This window comes from Capra hircus, chromosome 22 (genome assembly GCF_001704415.2).
Source record: "Capra hircus breed San Clemente chromosome 22, ASM170441v1, whole genome shotgun sequence".
NCBI lineage: Eukaryota > Metazoa > Chordata > Mammalia > Artiodactyla > Bovidae > Capra > Capra hircus.
In genome coordinates, this window is record NC_030829.1 from 1,520,419 (window position 1) to 1,541,910 (window position 21,492).

Below are 21,492 nucleotides of genomic sequence, written 5' to 3' on the forward strand. Positions count from 1 at the left end.
AACCGAGACAGCATATCAAAAACATTACTTTGCCAACAAAGATCCATCTAGTCAAGGCTATGGTTTTTCTAGTAGTCATGTATGGATGTGAGAGTTGTACTGTGAAGAAAGCTGACCACCGAAGAATTGATGCTTTTGATCTGTGGTGTTGGAGAAGACTCTTGAGAGTCTCTTGGAGTGCAAGAAGATCCAACCAGACCATCGTAAAGGAGATCAGTCCTGGGTGTTCATTGGAAGGACGGATGTTGAAGGTGAAACTCCAATAATTTGGCTACCTCATGAGAAGAGTTGACTCATTGGAAAAGACCCTGATGCTGGGAGAGATTGGGAGCAGGAGGACTAGGGGACGACATAGGATGAGATGGCTGAATGGCATCACCGACTCGATGGACATGAGTTTGTGTAGGCTCTGGGAGTTGGTGATGGACATTGAGGCCTGGCATGCTGCGATTCATGGGGTCGCAAGAGTCGGACACGACTGAGCAATTGAACTGAACTGAACTGAACTGAATGTTTTGGCATATGGTAATCATCATCTCATGGGCCAAAATAAATAAGTAAACATGGTAAACCTAAATAATCACCATGAAGATCTGAAAACCTGAAATTAATGGCATCTATCTGTATGAAGTCATAGTAAATACAATGTTCACAGTCAAATCAAAATACTTATATAACAATATACTTAATGTTAATATAAATGATTCTAATTTTTAAACTAAATATTTATATTTAATATTAGTCCTAGCTAAATTCTTCCAAGAACATTCAAATACTTCTTTTTTCCATTTTTTAATGCAAATTTATTTAATTAGAGGCTAATTACTTTACAATACTGTAGTGGTTTTGCCATACACTGACATGGATCAAATACTTCTCTTTCTAAGCCACTCAACACCTAAGATCAAAGTGTTAGAAACAGATACTCTTCCTTTTATTAGTGTAAGGATTTGCAAACTTCTCGGTAAGTTTAATTACTGGAATTACACAAAAGGACAGAGTTGAACCAGGGCAAAATTCAAGTTGCTATTATTAGCAAAGTTTGATGTTCACAATATCACTTTTTTAAGTGCACTAAATATGTATGGAATTTCACTGTGATAAACTTTCAGTACAATGTACTTGATTGTCTATAATAAAATGTCTTTGACAGGTTGAAAATATTTTGAAGTACCGACTTTGTTCATAGTAATATTAATTTGTGCTATGAATAACAATCAGCTCAGTTCAGTCACTCAGTCATGACTCTTTGTGACCCAATGGACTGTAGCATGCCAAGCTTCCCTGTCCACCACCAGCTCCCGGCGTTTACTCCAATTCATGTCCATTGAGTCGGTGATAACATCCAACCATCTCATCCTCTGTCATCCCCTTCTCCTCTCACCTTCAATCTTTCCTGCCTTCAGTCTTTGCTAATGAGTCAGTTCTTCACATACCAGTTTACTAAACAACCACCTTGAACTAGCACAGATTTAGCTGCTTACATATATTATCTGCTTTAATACTCAACAATTGGTTAGAATTATTATAGTTAGTGCCCCTTAGTGATTAAAGGCAAGGACTCTGGAACCAGACAGGCTCAATTCAAATCCTGGCCTCATTATGTGCTACCTGAGTAACCCTGGAGAAGTTATTTAATTTCTGTTTGTAATAGTTTTCTTATCTGTAAAAGTAGTAAGTACTATGATATTAAAATGTGAATAAGTTAACATATACAAATGTAGTATAGCACAGTGATAATCAACTGATGTATATTGTTATTTAATCTCACAATAACCCATTTTACAGATGAAGAAACTGAGGTTCAAAGAGAATATAGGGAGAAATGAATAGTTACACATGAATTTGAGGTTGTTCAATTCTAAAGCCCCAACTCCTCATCAAAACACAATACAGTACTGCCAACAAAGGAAAATCAGCCCTAGGTAATTTCATTTACAAAATCAACCAAACATTTAGATAGTAAATGTCAATCATGCCCAAGCTCTACCAGAACACAGAAGAGGAGAGAACACTTTCCAGCTCAGCCTATGAAATCAGTATTACCAGGAACCAGGTCCAAACAAAGACATTATAAGAAAAGAAAACCTGAGGACAATTCCCATGAGAATAGATGCTAAAATTATCAATAAAATATAAGTAAATTCAATCTAAAGGTATATTTAAAAGGATAACACATAATAACCAAGTGGAGTTTATGCTAGAAATACAAGGCTAGTCCAACATTTAAAAATGAATCAATAGTTTCCCAGATCAGAACATTAGAGAAGGAAATTATATGATCATCTCAATTGTTGTGTAAGAAAAATTTGACAAAATTCAGCATCTGTTCTTTTCAGCAAAATGGGAAACCCAATAAAGGGCATCTGTGAAAAACCTACAGCTAACTCTCTACTTAATGTTGAAAGACTGAATGCCCTTCCCTTAAGATGAAAAACAAGGCTGGAGGTTAACTCAACTTACGATTATCATTTCACAATATATAACAAATATCAAATCATTATGTTATATACTTTAAACTAATATAATGTTGTATGTCAATCAGATCTCAATTAAAGCATAAAAGAAAAGATACAGTTGTCTTTTTAATATCCTGAAGAGATTGTCATATAAGCACATTTTTTGCTGTGCCTTGATAACTATATTTTAAAAATAAATCAGAAAATAGTATTTTCTCTTTCCCTTCAAAAGAAAAAGAAGAAGAAAGCATGCTAATTATAGAGCAGCATAGAAACAAATACCTAGGAGAAGATGACAAATGATATGAAAGACCTATGCAGGGAAAATTATAAATTTTGTTACAGAGTCAATAAAGACTAGAATTAATGAAGAGAAAGTCAAAATTTATGGATTTGAATTTTAAATATTATATAAATTTCATTCTTCCTAAGTTAATTTATGTAATTCCAATCAAATGATTCTTCATATTTGGGGTGGAACTTCACAAATCGAGTATAAAATTAATATAGAAATAGAAAGAGCCAAGAGGAGACATGGATTTTGATAGACAAGAAAACATAGCTTTCTACAATGTATTAAGAATTATTACAAGGCTATAGAGATTAAAATAAGGTTGTATAAACTCAAGACTACAAACAAAAAGGCAAGAATGTTCACTCTCACCATTCCTATTAACAATTATACTACAAAGCCAAGTAAGCACAATAATTGCACACAAATTTTTCTGCAAAAATTATTTTTTATTTCCCTTTGATTCCTTGGAGTGACATTACTAAATATTATGACAAGTATATGTTTAATTTTGTTAAAATGTTACCAAGCCAAAATATTTTCCAGTGCGTTCTCACCAGACATGTATTAGAGTTCTAGTTGTTTCTGCCTCTTAATCAGCATTTGGAGTTGTCAGGGTTTTTTAATTAGCCATTTTAATTACTATGTAGTGATAGATCAGTGTACCTTTAATTTGCATTTTCCTTGGACTGCAAAGAGATCCAACCAGTCCATTCTACAGGAGATCAGCCCTGGGTCTTCTTTGGAAGGAATGATGCTAAAGCTGAAATTCCAGTACTTTGGCCACCTCAAACAAAGAGTTGACTCATTGGAAAAGACTCTGATGCTAGGAGGGATTGGGGGCAGGAGGAAAAGGGGACGACAGAGGATGAGATGGCCAGATGGCATCACCGACTCGATGGACGAGAGTTTGAGTGAACTCCGGGAGATGGTGATGGCAGGGAGGCCTGGCGTGCTGCGATTCATGGGGTCTCAAAGAGTTGGACATGACTGAGCGACTGAACTGAACTGACTGAACTGAATGACTAATGGTGTTGAGCAATTTTTAGGTACTTATTTGCCATCAGTGTATCTTCTTATTTTATTATTTTTTAAAATTTATTTATTTTAGATGAAGGCTAATAATTTTACAATATTGTAGTGGGTTTTGCCATACATTGACATGAATCAACCATGGGTGTACATGTGTTCCCCATCCTGAACCCCCCTCCCACCTCCCTCCCCATCCCATCTCTCATGGTCATCCCAAGGCACCAGCCCTGAACTCCCTGCCTCATGCATCAAACCAGGACTGGCGATCTGTTTCACATATGATAATATACATGTTTCAATGCTATTCTCTCAAATCATCCCACCCTCACCTTCTCCCACAGAGTCCAAAAGACTGTTCTATACATCTGTGTCTCTCTTGCTGTCTCACATATAAGATCAACATTACCATCTTTCTAAATTCCATATATATACATAAGTATACTGTGTTGGTGTTTTTCATTCTGACTTATTTCACTCTGTATAATAGGCTCTAGCTTCATCCACCTCATTAGAACGGATTCAAATGTATTCTTTTTAATGGCTGAGTGATATTCCATTGTGTATATGTACCACAGCTTTCTTATCCACTCATCTGCTGATGGACATCTAGGTTGCTTCCATGTCCTGGCTATTGTAAACAGAGCTGCAATGAACATTGTGGTACACGTGTCTCTTTCAATTCTGGTTTCCTCGGTGTGTATGCCCAGCAGTGGGATTGCTGGGTCATATGGCAGTTCTATTTCCAGTTTTCTAAGGAATCTCCACAGTGTTCTCCATAGTGGCTGTACTAGTTTGCATGCCCACCAACAGTGTAAGAGGGTTCCCTTTTCTCCACACCCTCTCCAGCATTTATTGCTTGTAGACTTTTGGATAGCAACCATTCTGACTGGCGTGAAATGGTACCTCACTGTGGTTTTAATTTGTATTTCTCTAATAATGAGTGATGCTGAGCATCTTTTCATGTGTTTGTTAGCCATCTGTATGTCTTCTTTGGAGAAATGTCTGTTTAGTTCTTTGGCCTATTTTTTAATTGGATCATTTATTTTTCTGGAATTGAGCTGCAGCAGTTGCTTATATATTTTTGAGATTAATTCTGTCAGTTGCTTCATTTGCTATTATTTTCTCCCATTCTGAAGGCTGTCTTTTCACCTTGCTTATAGTTTCCTTCATTGTGCAAAAATTTTTCAGTTTAATTAGGTCCCATTTATTTATTTTTGCTTTTATTTCCAGTATTCTGGGTGATGGGTCATAAAGGATCCTGCTGTGATTTATGTCAGAAAGTGTTTTGCCTATGTTCTCCTCTAGGAGTTTTATAGTTTCCAGTCTTACATTTAGATCTTTAATCCATTTTTTAGTTTATTTTTCTATATGGTGCTAGAAAGTGTTCCAGTTTCATTCTTGTACAAGTGGTTGACCAGTTTTCCCAGCAGCACTTGTTGAAGAGATTGCCTTTTCTCCATTGTATATTTTTGCCTCCTTTGTCAAAGATATGGTGTCCATAGGTGCGTGGATTTTTCTCTGGGCTTTCTATTTTGTTCCATTGATCTATATTTCTGTCTTTGTGCCAGTACCATACTGTCTTGATGACTGTAGCTTTGTAGTAGAGCCTGAAGTCAGGCACGTTGATTTCTCCAGTTCCATTCTTCTTTCTCAAGATTGCTTTGGCTATTCGAGTTTTTTGTATTTCCATACAAGTTGTGAAATTATTTGTTCTGGTTCTCTGAAAAATACTGTTGGTAGCTTGATAGGGATTGCACTGAATCTATAGATTGCTTTAGGTGGTATACTCATTTTCACTATATTGATTCTTCCATTCCATGAACATGGTATATTTCTCCATCTATTTCTGTCCTCTTTGATTTCTTTCATCAGTGTTTTATAGTTTTCTATATATAGGACTTTTGTTTCTTTAGGTAGATATATTCCTAAGTATTTTATTCTTTTCATTGCAATGGTGAATGGGATTGTTTCCTTAATTTCTCTTTCCTTTTTTCTCATCGTTAGTGTATAGGAGTGCAAAGGATTTCTGTGTGTTGATTTTATATCCTGCAATTTTACTATATTCATTGATTAGCACTAGTAGTTTTCTGGTGGAGTCTTTAGGGTTTTCTATGTAGAGGATCATGTCATCTGCAAACAGTGAGAGTTTTAGTTCTTTTCTAATCTGGATTCCTTTTATTTCTCTTTCTTCTCTGATTGCTGTGGCTAAAACTTCCAAAACTATATTGAATAGTAGTGGTGAGACTGGGCACCCTTGTCATGTTCCTGACGTTAGGGGAAATGCTTTCAATTTGTCACCATTGACGATAATGTTTGCTGTGAATTTTATTACATAACTTTTATTATGTTGAGGGATGTTCCTTCTATTCCTTCTTTCTGAAGAGTTTTTATCATAAATGGATGTTGAATTTTGTCAAAGGCTTTCTCTGAATCTATTGAGATAATCATATGGTTTTTATCTTTCAATTTGTTAATGTTGTGTATTACATTGATTGATTTGCAGATATTAAAGAGTCCTTGCATCCCTGGGATAAAGCCCACTTGGTCAATGATGTATGATCTTTTTAGTATGTTGCTGGATTCTGTTTGCTAAGATTTTGTTAAGGATTTTTGCATCTATGTTCATCAGTGATATTGGCCTGTAGTTTTCTTTTTTTGTGGCATCTTTGTCTGATTTTGGTATTAGGGTGATGATGGCCTCATAGAATGAGTTTGGAAGTTTATCCTCCTCTGCAATTTTCCGGAAGAGTTTGAGTAGGATAGGTATTATTGCTTCTCTGAATTTTTGCTAGAATTCAGCTGTGAAGCCATCTGGTACTGGGCTTTTGTTTGCTGGAATATTTCTAGTTAGTTTCGATTTCCATGCTTGTGATGGGTCTGTTAAGATTTTCTATTTCTTCCTGGTTCAGTTTTGGAAAGATACTTTTCTAAGAATTTGTCCATTTCTTCCAAGTTGTCCATTTTATTGGTATATAGTTGCTGATAGTAGTCTCTTATGATCCTTTGTATTTCTGTGTTGTCTGTTGTGATTTCTCCATTTTCATTTCTAATTTTGTTGATTTGATTCTTCTCCCTTTGTTTCTTGATGAGTCTGGTTTGTCAATTTATTTATCTTTTCAAAGAACCAGGTTTTAGTTTTGTTGATTTTTGCTATGGTCTCTTTTGTTTCTTTTGCATTTATTTCTGCCCTAATTTTTTTATAATTTCTTTCCTTCTACTCGCCCTGGGATTCTTCATTTCCTTTTATAGTTGCTTTAGGTGTAGAGTTAGGTTATTTAGTTGACTTTTTTCTTGTTTCTTGAGGTGTGCCTGTATTGCTATGAACCTTGCCCTTAGCACTGCTTTTACAGTGTCCCATAGGTTTGGTGGTGTTGTGTTTTCATTTTCATTCATTTCTATGCATATTTTGGTTTCTTTTTTATTTCTTCTGTGATTTCTTGGTTACTCAGAAGCGTGTTGTTCAGCCTCCATATGTTGGATTTTTTAATAGTTTTTTTCCTGTACTTGAGATCTAATCTTACTGCATTGTGATCAGATAAGATGCTTGGAATGATTTCAATTTTTTTGAATTTACCAAAGCTAGATTTATGGCCCAGAATGTGATCTATCCTGGAGAAGGTTCTGTGTGCGCTTGAAAAAAAGGTGAAAATCATTGTTTTGGGGGTGAAATGTCCTATAGATATCAATTAAGCCTAACTGGTCCATTGTATCATTTAAAGCTTGTGTTTCCTTGGTAATTTTCTGTTTAGTTGATCTATCCATAGATGTGAGTGTGGTATTAAAGTATCCCACTATTACTGTGTTATTGTTAATTTCCCCTTTCATTCTTGTTAGCATTTGTCTTACATATTTCAGTGCTCCTATGTTGGGTGCATATATATTTATAATTGTTAGTATTGTCTTCTTCAAGTGATCCTTTGATCATTATGTAGTGTCCTTCTTTGTCTCTTTTAACAGCCTTTATTTCAAAGTCTATTTTATCTGATATGAGTATTGCTACTCCTGGTTTCTTTTGGTCTCCATTTGTTGAAATATCTTTTTCCAGCCCTTCACTTTTAGTCTGTATGTGTCCCTTGTTTTGAGGTGGGTCTCTTGTAGACAGCATATGTAGGGGTCTTGTTTTTGTATCTATTCAGCCAGTCTTTGTCTTTTGGTTGGGGCATTCAACCCATTTACATTTAAGCTAATTATTGATAAGTATTATCCCATTGCCAATTGTTTTGGGGTTCAAGTTTATACACATTTTCTGTATTTCCTGTCTAGAGAATATCCTTTAGCATTTGTTGGAGAGCTAGTTTGGTGGTGCTGAATTCTCTCAGCTTTTGCTTGTCTGTAAAGCTTTTGATTTCTCCATCATATCTGAATGAGATTCTTACCGGGTACAGTAATCTTGGTTGTAGATTTTTCTGTTTCATCACTTTAAGTATGTCCTGCCAATCCCTTATGGCCTGAAGAGTTTCTATTGAAAGATCAGCTGTTATCCTTATGGGAATCCCCTGTGTGTTATTTGCTGTTTTTCCCTTGCTGTTTTTATATTTGTTTTTTTGTGTTTGATCTTTGTTGATTTGATTAATATGTGTCTTGGGGTGTTTCACCTTGGGTTTATCCTGTTTGGGACTCTCTGGGATTCTTGGACTTGGGTGACTATTTCCTTCCCCATTTTAGGGACATTTTCAACTATTATCTCCTCAAGTATTTTCTCATGGCCTTTCTTTTTGTCTTCTTCTTCTGGGACTCCTATGATTCGAATGTTGGAGTGTTTGACATTGTCCCAGAGGTCTCTGAGGTTTTCCTCATTCCTTTTAATTCCTTTTTCTTTTTTCCTTTCTGCTTCATTTATTTCCACCATTCTATCTTCTACCTCACTTATCCTATCTTCTGCTTCAGTTATTTGTTCCCTCCAGAGTGTTTTTTTATCTCATTTATTACATTATTCATTATTTATTGACTCTTTTTTATTTCTTCTAGGTCCTTGTTAAACATTTCTTGAATCTTCTCAATCCTTGTCTCCAGGCGATTTATATGTAACTCCATTTTGTTTTCAGGATTTTGGATCATTTTTACTATCATTATTCTGAATTCTTTTTCAGGTAGACTCCCTATGTCCTCTTTTGTTTGGTTTGGTGGGCATTTATCATGTTCCTTTACCTTCTGAGTATTTCTCTGCCTTTTCATCTTGTTTAAATTGCTGTGTTTGGGGTGCCCTTTCTATATTCTGGCAGTTTGTGGTTCCTCTTTATTGTGGAGGTTCCTCCCTGTGGGTGGGGTTGGACGAATGGCTTGTCAAGGTTTCCTGGTTAGGGAAACTTGCATCAGTGTTCTGGTGGGTGGAGCTGAACTTTTTCTCTCTGGAGTGCAATGAAGTGTCCAGTAGTAAGTTTTGAGATGTCTATGGGTTTGGTGTGACTTTGGGCAGCCTGTATATTAAAGCTCAGGGCTATGTTCCTGCATTGCTGGAGAATTTACATGGTATGTCTTGCTCTGGAACTTGTTGGCTCTTGGGTGGAGCTTGGTTTCAGTGTAGGTATGGAGGCTTTTGGATGAGCTCTTATCAATTAATGTTCCCTGGAGTCAGGAGTTCTCTGGTGTTCTCGGGTTTGGGACTTAAGCCTCCTGCCTCTGGTTTTCAGTCTTATTCTTACAGTAGCCTCAAGACTTCTCCATCCATACAGCACTGATGACAAAACATCTAGGTTAATGGAGAAAAGATTCTCCACAATGAGAAACACCCAGAGAGGTTCACTGAGTTACATGGAGAAGAGAAGAGGGAGGAGGGAGATAGAGGTGACCAGGAGGAGAAGAGGGGGAATCAAAAGGGGAGAGAGCAATCTAGCCAATAATCAAATCTCTGTGTGCTCTCCACAGCCTGGAAAACCCAGAGAGGTTCAAGGAGTTGCAGAGAGAAGAGAAGAAGGAGGAAGGAGATAAAGGTGACCAGGAGGAGATGAGGCGGGGTCAAAAGGAGAGAGACAAATCTAGCCAGCAATCAGTTCCCTAAGTGTTCTCCACAGCCTGGAACACACAAACAGATGCACAGAGTTGGGTAGAGAAGAGAAAGGGGAGGGAGGAAACAGAGGTGACCTAGGGGAGAAAAAGGAGAGTCAAAAGGGGGAGAGGGCAATCAAGCCAGTAATCACACTCCTAAGTAAAAATTCGTACTGAAGATTGGATTCTTAAAGGTACAAGATTGATAACAAATACCAAAAAGCAAAGATTAAAAATCTAGAGTAGAAGTTAGACTCTCAAACTTACAATATTTTAAAAAAAACAAGCAAAACAAAATCACAAAGATTATAAAAAATATATATGAAGTTTGCTTTAAAAATAGGGTCTTTTTTTTTGCAAGGTAATAGTAGGTTATGAAAATTAAAGGAGTAATAGAGGACTTAAAACCAAAAAATTAAAATTTTTTAAAATAATAATAGTAAAAATATATCTAGGAATTTCTCTGGAGCTGTTGCAGGCAGTGTGAGGTCAGTTCAGTTTTAGATAGCTCCTTGTTCCAGCTTTACTTCTCCAGATCTATAGGCCCCTTCCAATGTAGTCGGTGCTATCTACAGGATTTTAATCTGTTGCACCTGTCACTTCAAAAGTGGTTCCCTCTGTTTGTTTCAGCTTATTCTGTTTGCTGGTCTCTTCAGTGTCTAATTTCCACCCTGACACAAGGGGGTGAAGGTGGTCACTTATTTCGGCTCACTTGTTCAGTCGTGCTGTGGGGAGGGAGGACACTGCAAACAAATATCACTGGCATATGTGGGGAGTGCTCGCAGTGTCTCAGCCACACTGGGTTTGCCCCCACTCACAGCTTGTGTGCTTTCCCAGTATACACTGTTCAGGCTTTGAGTTGCTCTGCAGAGGAACTGTCTAAAGTAGGCCCTGGGTTGCATGCACTTCCCAGATCTAAGCTGCTCAGGCTCAAGTTCTTGGGTACTCCAAAAGGCGCGGACTCGGTTCGGCCTGCATTTTGTGCCCTTCCCAGGTCCAAGCAGCTCAGGCAACCAGGTGCTTGGCGAGTGCACTTTCCCCAGGTGCGGTGTGTCTTACCACCTCCCCGGTCCCAGCCGCTCGGTTTCCTGGGTGTGCCATCTCAGATGCACCATGCGTCTCTTCTGGGCAGCTGATCTCTGGCTGCAACCCTCCCAGTGGATATCATCCATCCAGGATCCCAGGAAGGCTTGGTTGGCAACTGGGAGCCACTTGCAGTTTGGTGGAGGATGCCATCCCGGGGGCCAAGTTTGCCCCTTTCTGGCTCTGGCTGCCACCCGTCTGCCCCTGCCTCCAGCGGGGGGTGGGCCTCTCCACTTCTGGCTAGCTCTCATCTGGTATTTGCTCAGTCCTTTGTTCTGTGAGCAGGCCAGCAGTGTCTTAGGTTAGGGCTTTTCACGGGAAAGTTCTCTCTCTTTCTCTTTTTCTTTTCTCTCTCTCTGCTTTTCTTTTCTCTCTCTCTCTGGCTATCCCACAGTTTGGGTTTCTATCTCATGTTAGCTCCCTCAGATTGCCCTCAGAGCATTCAGGCCTGGTCCTTACCCTAAGCAATGGCTGAGCCTCCCTGTTCAGCCCCCACATGCTGGTGGTGGATGCAAGCGTCTGGGCTACTTCTCTGCTGGGAACTGCCATTAGGCACGCAATCTGTGGGGTTTATTTATTTATTTATTTATTTTTCCTCCCAGTTATGTTGCCCTCTGAGATTCCAAAACTCCCCACAGACCCATCAATGAGAGGGTTTCCTGGTGTTTCGAAACTTCTCTTCTTTTACAACTCCCTCCTGGGGACATATCTCCATCCCGAACTCTTTTGTCTGTCTTTTTATCTTCTTTATTTTGTCCTACCTCCTTTCAAAGACAGTGGGCTGCCTTTCTGGGTGCCTGGTGTCCTCTGCCTGCATTCAGAAGCTGTTTTGCGGAATTTACTCAGCATTCAAATGTTCTTTCAATGAATTTGTGGGAGAGAAAGTGGTCTCCCTGTCCTATTCCTCCATCATCTTCTGTATCTTCTTTGCTGCAGTTCTTGTTCAAAATTTGGTCCTTTTTTTCCATTGGATTGTTTGTTTTCTTATTATTGAGCTTTCTTATTGCTTGTATTATTGATACAAATTCTTTGTTAAATAGATGACCTACATATATTTTCTCCCAGTCTGCAACTTGTCTTTTCATTCTATTAGTAATATCTTTCATAGACAGTAAGTTTTAAACTTCAGTGAAACTCAATGAATTTTTTCTTTTATATGTAATGATTTTGATGTTATAGTTAAAAAATATTTATCTAACTTCTGTAAAACAGTCCAGACTATTCTGCTGAAGGGCCACAGAGAGAAGAGGTCCTGGTGAATGAGACCAAGTTCCAGCCAAAAGTCAGAACTAATTGCCAGTCATATGAGTGAGGCTTCTTCAAAGTGGACTCCCAGGCCAAGTAGCTTCCTTGGTAGCTCAGCTGGTAAAGAATCTGCCTGCAAAGCAGGAAACCCCAGTTTGATTCCTGGGTCAGGAAGATCCCCTTAAAGGGAGCAGCTACCCACTCCAATAGAAATGCCTGGAGAATTCCATGGACAGAGGAGTCTGGCAGGCTACAGTCCATGGGTTGCAAAGAGTCAGATACAAGTGAGTGACTTTCACTTTCTTTCCCAGGCCAAGTCAAGACTTCTAATGATGCAGCCTTGGCTCACAGCCTGTCTGAAACCTCATGAGAGACCCTGAGCCAGAACCATTCAGCAAGGCTGCTGCTGGATTCCTGACCCTAGAAATGGTGCAAAAATAAATGTGTGTTGTCTTAAGCCACTAAGTTTTGTGGTAACTGGTTACACAACAATGGATAATTAATACAATCACTATCACCTAGTTCAGGCCACCATGAACTCTCCTGAACTATACGGAACTATACTTTCTAAGCAGACTCCCCACATTCATTACTACCCTCCAAAACATAATTCTCCAAACCAGCACTACAATCTTTGAAAAACCTAAACCAGTATCACTATTTGGAGGTTAAAATTCCTCAAAGGCTTCTGACAGATACTAAGAATAAAGACGAAACTCCTACCAGGCATAAAAGACAGTATATAATCTGGTTTTTCAGAAAGGGCTTTGAGAGGGTAGCAGGCAGGAAGGACAGGGGTCTCCAAATGGAGGAAATAAGCTGCAAGTGTCAGATATTTTTTTAATCTCTCTATTCAGCAGCAGGAGGAAACAAACGTGTCATTTTTTTCCCCCTTCTCTATTCAAATTTAAAAAGAGGTTTCTCTTAAAATTCTGTGTTGCCATGACACCTGGTTCCACCAGAACTTCTCTCAAACCTTGAGCTCAACCAGTGCATTTTTCTTATGGAAATGTCTGTCTTAAGCTATGTTAATGTACTGTGTATTTACCCTAGACTCTGTCTTCAAGTTGGTTCTACCTAAAGGCTCAGAACTGACTTGACAAACCAGTATGTTATACTCTTACATTGTTCGCCTAATCTATGTTAATGAATACAATGTATTTGTATGGAAATCTGCCTTACTTCAAAATTCTTGTCAATTGTTTTATGGCCTGGGATGACTCAGTTCAGTTCAGCTCAGTCACTCAGTTGTGTCCGACTCTTTGCGACCCCATGAACCACAGCACGCCAGGCCTCCCTGTCCATCACCAACTCCTGGAGTTTACCCAAACTCATGTCCATTTAGTTGGTGATGCCATCCAACCATCTCATCCTCTGTTGTCCCCTTCTCCTCCTGCCTTCAATCTTTCCCAGCATCAGGGGCTTTACCAATGAGTCAGTTCTTCGCATCAGGTGGCCAAAGTATTGGATTTTCAGCTTCAACATCAATACTTCCAATAAACACCCAGGACTGATCTCCTTCAGGATGGACTTGTTGGGTCTCCTTGCAGTCCAAGGGACTCTCAAGAGTCTTCTCCAACACCACAGTTCAAAAGCATCAATTCTTCGGCGCTCAGCTTTCTTCACAGTCCAACTCTCACATCCATACATGACTACTGGAAAAACCATAGCCTTGACGGACCTTTGTTGGAAAAGTAGTATCTCTGCTTTTAATCTGCTGTCTAGGTTGGTCATAACTTTCCTTCCAAGGAGTAAACATCTTTTATTTTCCTGGCTGCAGTCACCATCTGCAGTGATTTTGGAGCCCCCAAAAAATAAAGTCAGCTACTGTTTCCACTGTTTCCCCATCTATTTCCCATGAAGTGATGAGACCAGATGCCTTGATCTTAGTTTTCTGAATGTTGAGGTTTAAGCCAACTTTTTCGCTCTCCTCTTTCACTTTCATCAAGAGGCTCTTTAGTTCTTCTTCACTTTCTGCCATAAGAGTGGTGTCATCTGCATATCTGAGGTTATTGATATTTCTCCCGGCACCAGGTTGGTGACCAGCCTAGTGTATATGTGTATATATGTATCTATATCTACATATATTTATTCATAAGTACATGCATGTGTGTGCTCAGTCACTTCAGTTGTGTGTGACTCTTTACGACCCTATGGAATGTAACCCACTAGGCTCCTCTCTCCATGGGATTCCCCAGGCAAGAATACTGAAGTGAGTTGCCATGCCCTCTTCCAAGGGATCTTCCTGACCCAGGGATCAAACCCAAGTCTCTTACATTTCCTGCATTGGCAAATGGGTTCTTTACCACTAGCGCCACCTGGGAAGCCCTCATAAGTATATACATATACTTTATTCATATATACATACACACACATACATATGTACATACACATACAATTCAGTCATAAAAAAGACTGAAATCTTGCCATTTTCAATAACATGGATGGACCTTGAGGGCATTATACTAAGTGAAATAAGTCGGATAGAGAAAGACATACTGCATAATCTCACTTACATGTGGATTGTAAAAAACAAAAACAAATCAAGCTCATAGATACATAGAACAGACTGGTGGTTGCCAAATGCAGAGGATAGGGAGTGGGAGAAATGGGTGAAGGAGGTCAAAATACAAACTTCCAGTTCTAACATAAATAAGTCCTGGGGATGTCATATACAGCATGGTGACTATAGTTAATAATGCTGTATTGCATATTTGAAAGTTGCTAAGGAAATAGATGGGGAAACAGTGAAAACAGTGTCAGACTTTAGTTTTGGGGGCTCCAAAATCACTGCAGATGGTGATTGCAGCCATGAAATTAAAAGACGCTTACTCCTTGGAAGAAAAGTTATGACCAACCTAGACAGCATATTGAAAAGCAGAGACATTACTTTGCCAACAAAGGTCCGTCTAGTCAAGGCTATGGTTTTCCCTGTGGTCATGTATGGATGTGAGAGTTGGACTGTGAAGAAGGCTGAGCACCGAAGAATTGATGCTTTTGAACTGTGGTGTTGGAGAAGACTCTTGAGAGTCCCTTGGACTGCAAGGAGATCCAACCAGTCCATTCTGAAGGAGATCAGCCCTGGGATTTCTTGGAAGGAATGATGCTAAAGCTGAAGCTCCAGTACTTTGGCCACCTCATGCGAAGAGTTGACTCATTGGAAAAGACTCTGATGCTGGGAGGGATTGGGGGCAGGAGGAGAAGGGGACAATAGAGGATGAGAAGGCTGGATGGCATCACGGGACGCGATGGAAGTGAGTCTGAGTGAACTCCAGGAGTTGGTGATGGACAAGGAGGCCTGGCATGCTGCGATTCATGGGGTCGCAAAGAGTCGGACACGACTGAGTGACTGAACTGAACTGAACTGAAGAGAGTAGTCCTTAAAAGGTTCTCAACACAAAAGAAAAAAATTAACTATGTAACATGATGGGTGTTAACTTGGTTTATTGTGATGATCATTTTATAATGTATACAAATACCAAATCATTATGTTGTTCACCTGAAACTTAAAGAATGTATATGTCACTTATAACTCCAGAAGTTTTTAATTAGAAATTTTTAAAAAATAAAAATGATAATTTCCAAAGCACCCTTTCTTAGTAAAGTACTAGAAGATACACTTTGGCAAAATAAGGGAGTTATAAAAGAAAGAGAAGTCCAGAGGATGTAGGAAATAGAGGCTCCAAACAGAAAAGGAGCAGGGAGTTCCCTGGTGGTCTAGAGGTTAGGGTTCGGTGCAGTGGCCCACATTCAATCCCTGGTCAGGAAACAGATCTCACAAGCTGTACAGCATAGCCAAATTAAAAAAAAAAAGAAGAAGAAGAAGAAGACCATGAAAGTTCCAGGACAACAGCTGTGTAACAGACCTAAAGTCAAACTCAGTCTATGTTACAACAGACAACTATAGAAAATGAGTATCCAACAGAAAAAAAAAACTGAGAGTAACTATCTTGTCTGACCATGTGGAAAATAGACAAAGAGGACTTTTACATTCCTTTTAGAAGATCTGGGAAGAAGAAATGAAAGTACACAGAAAACTAGGAAATTTTTTTAAAAAAAGAAGGCAATTATTAACTCTAAGAAAAACCAAAGGCCTATAAGGAAGGAGAGGTAATCAACACTGAACAATAGTTACACAGTAGTAATAATGTAAATACTGAATACTGATTTAACCCCCAGTTGTGCCATAAATTGGAGAAGGGAATGGCAAACCACTCCAGTATTCTTGCTTGGAGAATTCCATGGACAGAGGAGCCTGGTGGGCTACAGTCCATGGGGTCACAAAGAGTCAGACACGACTGAGCGACTTTCACTTTAACACTGTGCTATAAATATATTGCAGGATGGCAGGTGGGGAAGAAGAGAAAATAAGAAAATTGAATCCTCAACTATCATATTGATAGTCACTCAGTCATATCTGACTCTTTGTACACCATGGACTGTAGCCCGCCAGGTTCCTCTGTCCATGGGATTTTCCAGGTAAGAATACTGGAGTGGGTAGCCATTTTTTTCTCCAGGGGATCTTCCCAACGCAGGGATCAAACCCACATCTCCCATATTACAGGTGGATTTTTTACTGTATGAGCCACCAGGGAAGCCCAAGAATACTGGAATGGGTTGCCATGACCTCCCTCCAGGGAATCTTCCCAACCCAGGGATCCAACCCAGGTCTCTGGCATTGCAGGCAGATTATTGGCTGAGCCACCAGGGTAGTCAATGGAAAACCAAATACCAGAAAATAGAGCTAAAAAAGAATGAAAAGTGGTTGTTTTAAGGAAATGGAACTGAGGGTTGCAAAGGGATAGGTTTTTCTTTATAAGATTTTGACACTATCTTATTTTGTAAACCATTTTGATGTGTGGTACTGGTTAAAGAAAATAAATATAAGAATTACTTGAAATAAGTTTAGACAGAAAATAAATCAGACTGCTACAATAAAAGATTAACCTCAATGTATTTAAATGTAAGAAAATGGTATGTAGCATTGGCTAGACTCAGAAAATATGGTCTGAAAAATCACCTTTAGAAAGACTAAATAGATCTATTAAACTATTAAACATCTGTTTAATAGTATTTATATATATATATATATACACACACACACACACTGTTTGGTATGAAATTCAAACACACAATTTATAATAATCCTTATTAATTTATAAGTTAAACTATCTACAAGCATACAAACATTAAATAGTAAAAATTTTTAAAGAAGAAGTGAAGTCGTTCAGTCGTTCCAACTCTTTATGACCCCATGGACTGTAGCCTACCAGGCTCCTCCATCCATGGGATTTTCCAGGCAAGAATACTGGAGTGGGGTGCCATTTCCTTCTCCAGGAGATCTTCCCAACCCAGGGACTGAACCCAGGTGTCCCGCATCATAGGCAGATGCTTTACTGTCTGAGCCACCAGGGAAGTCCTGAAAAAAGATTCTTAAGGAAACACAAGTACAATTCAGAAAAAGAAAAAAGTAAAAAGCTTATGATAAACAAAATTATAATTGACTTCTAGATTAAGTGAATTAAATGTGTATCCAAGATGAAGGGTCACAATTATTTGACCTTATCACATATATCAAAAAGCATTGTCTTGAAATACTACCAAGTAAGTTTGCACTGAAGATTTTGATAGAGCTTCTGTTTGGGGATTTTTTTAAACTACTGTAGCATGCTCTAACAAAAAACAAAAAATCTGGACAGTGAATCTAATCGTTGTTACTGAGGATGTGGTTATGGTAAAATCCTACATTTGAAATTGCCTTCACAAGGAATCAGATTCTTCCCAAACTAAGAGACTCAGCTTTAAAATGTTGTCAAATCTCTTTCAGGTTTCCCAGGTTGTGCTATGGTAAAGAACCCTCCTGCCAATGTAGGGAGACACAGGTTCAATTCCTGGGTCAGGAAAATCCCCTGAAGGAGGGCATGGCAACCCATTCCAGTTTTCTTGCCTGGAGGATCCATGGACAGAGGAGTTTGGCAGGCTCGATCCAAAGGTTGCAAAGAGTTTAACACAACTGACAAAACTTAGCACGCATGCATGTAGGCATGCACAAATGTCTTTCACATAGTAAAATTTAGGGGCAGATCTCCTAAGTTGGGTGCCTAAGGCAATTCACTGGGCAGGGCAGGAGCGGGAAATATCAAAATCTCTATCTTGAATTTTAACGCACCCCTTTGCATATTATTTCTGTTGACGTCATGTACTATAGAATAATTATACAGTGATATGTGTATAGCATTTATAAATAAGCATACATATATTGCCCCTTCATGGATCACAGCCTTGTTATGGCAAAAGTGCTGGCATAACTGAATGAAGCTATGAGGCTAGGAGTCACCAAGATGGATGGGTCATACGGAAGAGTTCAGACAAACAAAATGCTGTCCACTGGAGAAGGAAATGGAATCCACTCCAGCTGAACAGTATGAAAAGGCAAAAAGATATGATGCTGGAAGATGAGACCCCCCCCCGCCGAGGTTGGAAAGTATCCAATGCACTACTGGGGAAGAGTGGAGGGCAATTACTAGTGATGGTTATATATTAATACCATCACTGACTCAATGGACATGAATTTGAGCAAACCTAGGAGATAGTGGAGGAGAGAGGAACCTGACATGCTATAGTCCATGGATTCACAAAAAGTCGACATGACAGTTACTGAACAATAACAACAACATTACATATATTGGCAGTGCTATCAAAAGAATTTACTAATGGAAGGTCATGATCACAAATATTTCCAGGACACCGATTTAGCTATTTCTTCCTACTTGTAGTGCGTGAACCACTAGAGTAGCTAGTGTTCGTGAGTGAAGAGGACAGGGGAAAGCTAATATATCCTTCTAACCTAAAAAGCTCATTTTATGATTGAGAAATTACAACTGTGGGGGAAAAAACTAAGTTTCTCACTTGCAAAAATTTATATAACGTTAGGATAACCTGCTACATTTGAAGATTCTGTGATATAAAGTAAACATGTTGAAGTACACAAATGGCTAGATTTTTGCAGTCCTTGATACGTTTATTGGTCACCCATGTCACAGACTATGTTGAAACAGTACAATAATGTGTTCATGTGGTAGTCATAAAAGCCTTTGTTGATGGAAAAGTGTTCTACAGAAAGAAAAAAAATAAAAACCTAGAAACCATTGATTTAGGAATTAAAGGCTCCAGCATTCTAACAGTATTTTATTTTCTCATACTGAGAACTTCAAGAACATCAAACACTTCTCTAGTCACCGTCCACTACAGTATCCCACTAGTCCACATAGGGATACTTAAATTAACTAAAAGTTAGCAGAATTTAAAATTCATATCCTCAGTCACAGTAGGCATATTTCAAGTGCCCAATAGCCACACATGGCCAGTGGCTGCTGGACTGAGCAACACAGACAGAGAATGCACCTATCAGTGTGGAAAGTTCTGCCCAACTACTCTGCCCTAGAATAATAGTCAGAGACTCTCAAGCGAAACTTTCCGACTGAATACTTACTGACGGTCACTCTGTCCTTGTCCCCCAGCATGATGTTGTTCGGCGTCAGGTCTCTATGGATGATCCTCTTCTCCTTGTGCAAGTACCGAAGAGCCAAGCACAGCTGCAAATGGCAAACAGCAAGCAAAGGTTGCTTCCATGCTGCACACGGACAGGCCGCCACTCGCAACCGCCGCACACACCTCTGGGAGACCAGCTGAGACCTTCACATAGGGAAAGGCCTTTGCACAGGGAAAGTCGATGAAGATGAACGATACCTGTGTGAATATTTTCCATAGTCTCTCTTCAGCAAAATGATGTCGTTTTTCCTTCAAAGAACTGAAATGCTCTCCAAGAGGGGCCCCTTCTATAAGTTCCATAACTATATACAGCCTATCATCTATATATGAGAAAAGAAAAGGTAATAGAAAATTAAACTCAATATAGACATTTTGAAAGAACTTATGAATTAGAATCCAAGCTTCCCAGTGGGTGTTCGGGGCACACACATCACAGGAGAGTTAGGGACGTGGTTTCACTCAGCTGGAAGGGTCAGGGGACAGGGGGCCTTAGGGGCCACTGTATCTCTTTCAACTACAGGCAACCCCCTAGCATCAGTTTGCACTGGGAAATGTTATCATTTTCTACATATACCAGGATGTGGAAGGGTTGAGGACCACCAAAGAAAAGCAAACACTCCCGTCACGGAGAATTCCCTGAAGAACAGGTAAACCCATCTCTCCACTCAGTGGTCTAAAATTTACACTTAAATCAAACTAGACATTCAGAAAAATGTTTTAAATCTATTGTTCTTCACTCTCATACATTTACCTTACAGTGTTTTACAGTGAAATCACATCATGGTTTAGAAATAAGCGCATTGGATATACCACCCATGATGGAAAATCTCAGCCCGACAAGGACTGAGAAAGCTGGGCTTCTCCAGATTGCAGCTGATAGACCCCAGGTATCTCATAACTGACTGGCTTTGCGTCTTTTCTTTGGATGTTAAGAAACAGAAGTAGATTCTACTTTCTCCTCCAAAACTAATGTGGAACTATTAACAACAGTATGTGATATGTATCTCCTGTAATGTTTTGGATGTATGTAAAATATGTATGGGCTTCCCAGGTAGCTCAGTGGTAAAGAATTTGTCTGCCAATGCGGAGACGCAGGTTCAATCCCTGGGTCAGGAAGATCCCAGGGCGTAGGAAATGGCAACCCACTTCGGTATTCTTGCCTGGGAAATCCCATGGACAGAGGAGCCTGTCCGTGGGGTCACAAATAGTCAGACACAACTGAGTGATTAAACAACAACAACTAACTGTAGCTTTATTTTTTATTTTCTCACCTTCTATTTCCTTTTATCATGATTTCCTAATCTATTTCAACATATTTTATGTAAATTTAAAATCGCTTTCGATTCTTTTCAGAAGAAGTCATGTTACTTTGTTTTCAAATTAAAGTTAATGGTATCACTTCAGCATGTCAGAAGCCAGTCTAGACCTCTTTATGATGGGATGTGCACTAAATTATGGGAAATTATTCTAATATCAAGAACAAATGGCCAAGGGAGCTGGATTCGCTGCAGGTTTCACCACTGAGTTCCTCTGAGTCAACCAGAGGATGGGAAAACTCACAACTCTGCCAGGTTTGTACAGCACTAGCACTGATAGGGGCTTCCCAGGTGGTGCTGGAGGTAAAGAATCTGCCGGCTAATGCAGGAGACACGAGACATGGGTTCAATCCCTGGGTAGGGAAGATCCCTTGGAGGAAGAAATGGCATTCCAGTTCTTTTGCTGGGGGAATCCTGTGAACAGAGAAGCCTGGAGGGCTATAGTCCATGGGGCGGCAAAGAGTCAGACACAGCTGAGGATCTGATAAAGAGGCAGCGAGGAAGCCCATTCATGTGGAGACTTGTTTTG

General features: G+C 39.3%; 1 protein-coding gene across 1 annotated transcript in view; it reads right to left on the reverse strand.

Moving 5' to 3' along the window:
* NEK10 (NIMA related kinase 10) overlaps window positions 1–21,492 on the reverse strand; it is a 290,322-nt gene that overhangs the window by 160,839 nt on the left and 107,991 nt on the right. The window contains exons 21-22 of the mRNA XM_018038472.1: window positions 19,846–19,967; window positions 19,589–19,691 (exon numbers count right to left, since the gene is read on the reverse strand). Of these exons, the coding sequence (XP_017893961.1) occupies window positions 19,589–19,691; window positions 19,846–19,967 (225 nt within the window). The remainder of the gene's footprint in view (window positions 1–19,588; window positions 19,692–19,845; window positions 19,968–21,492) is intronic.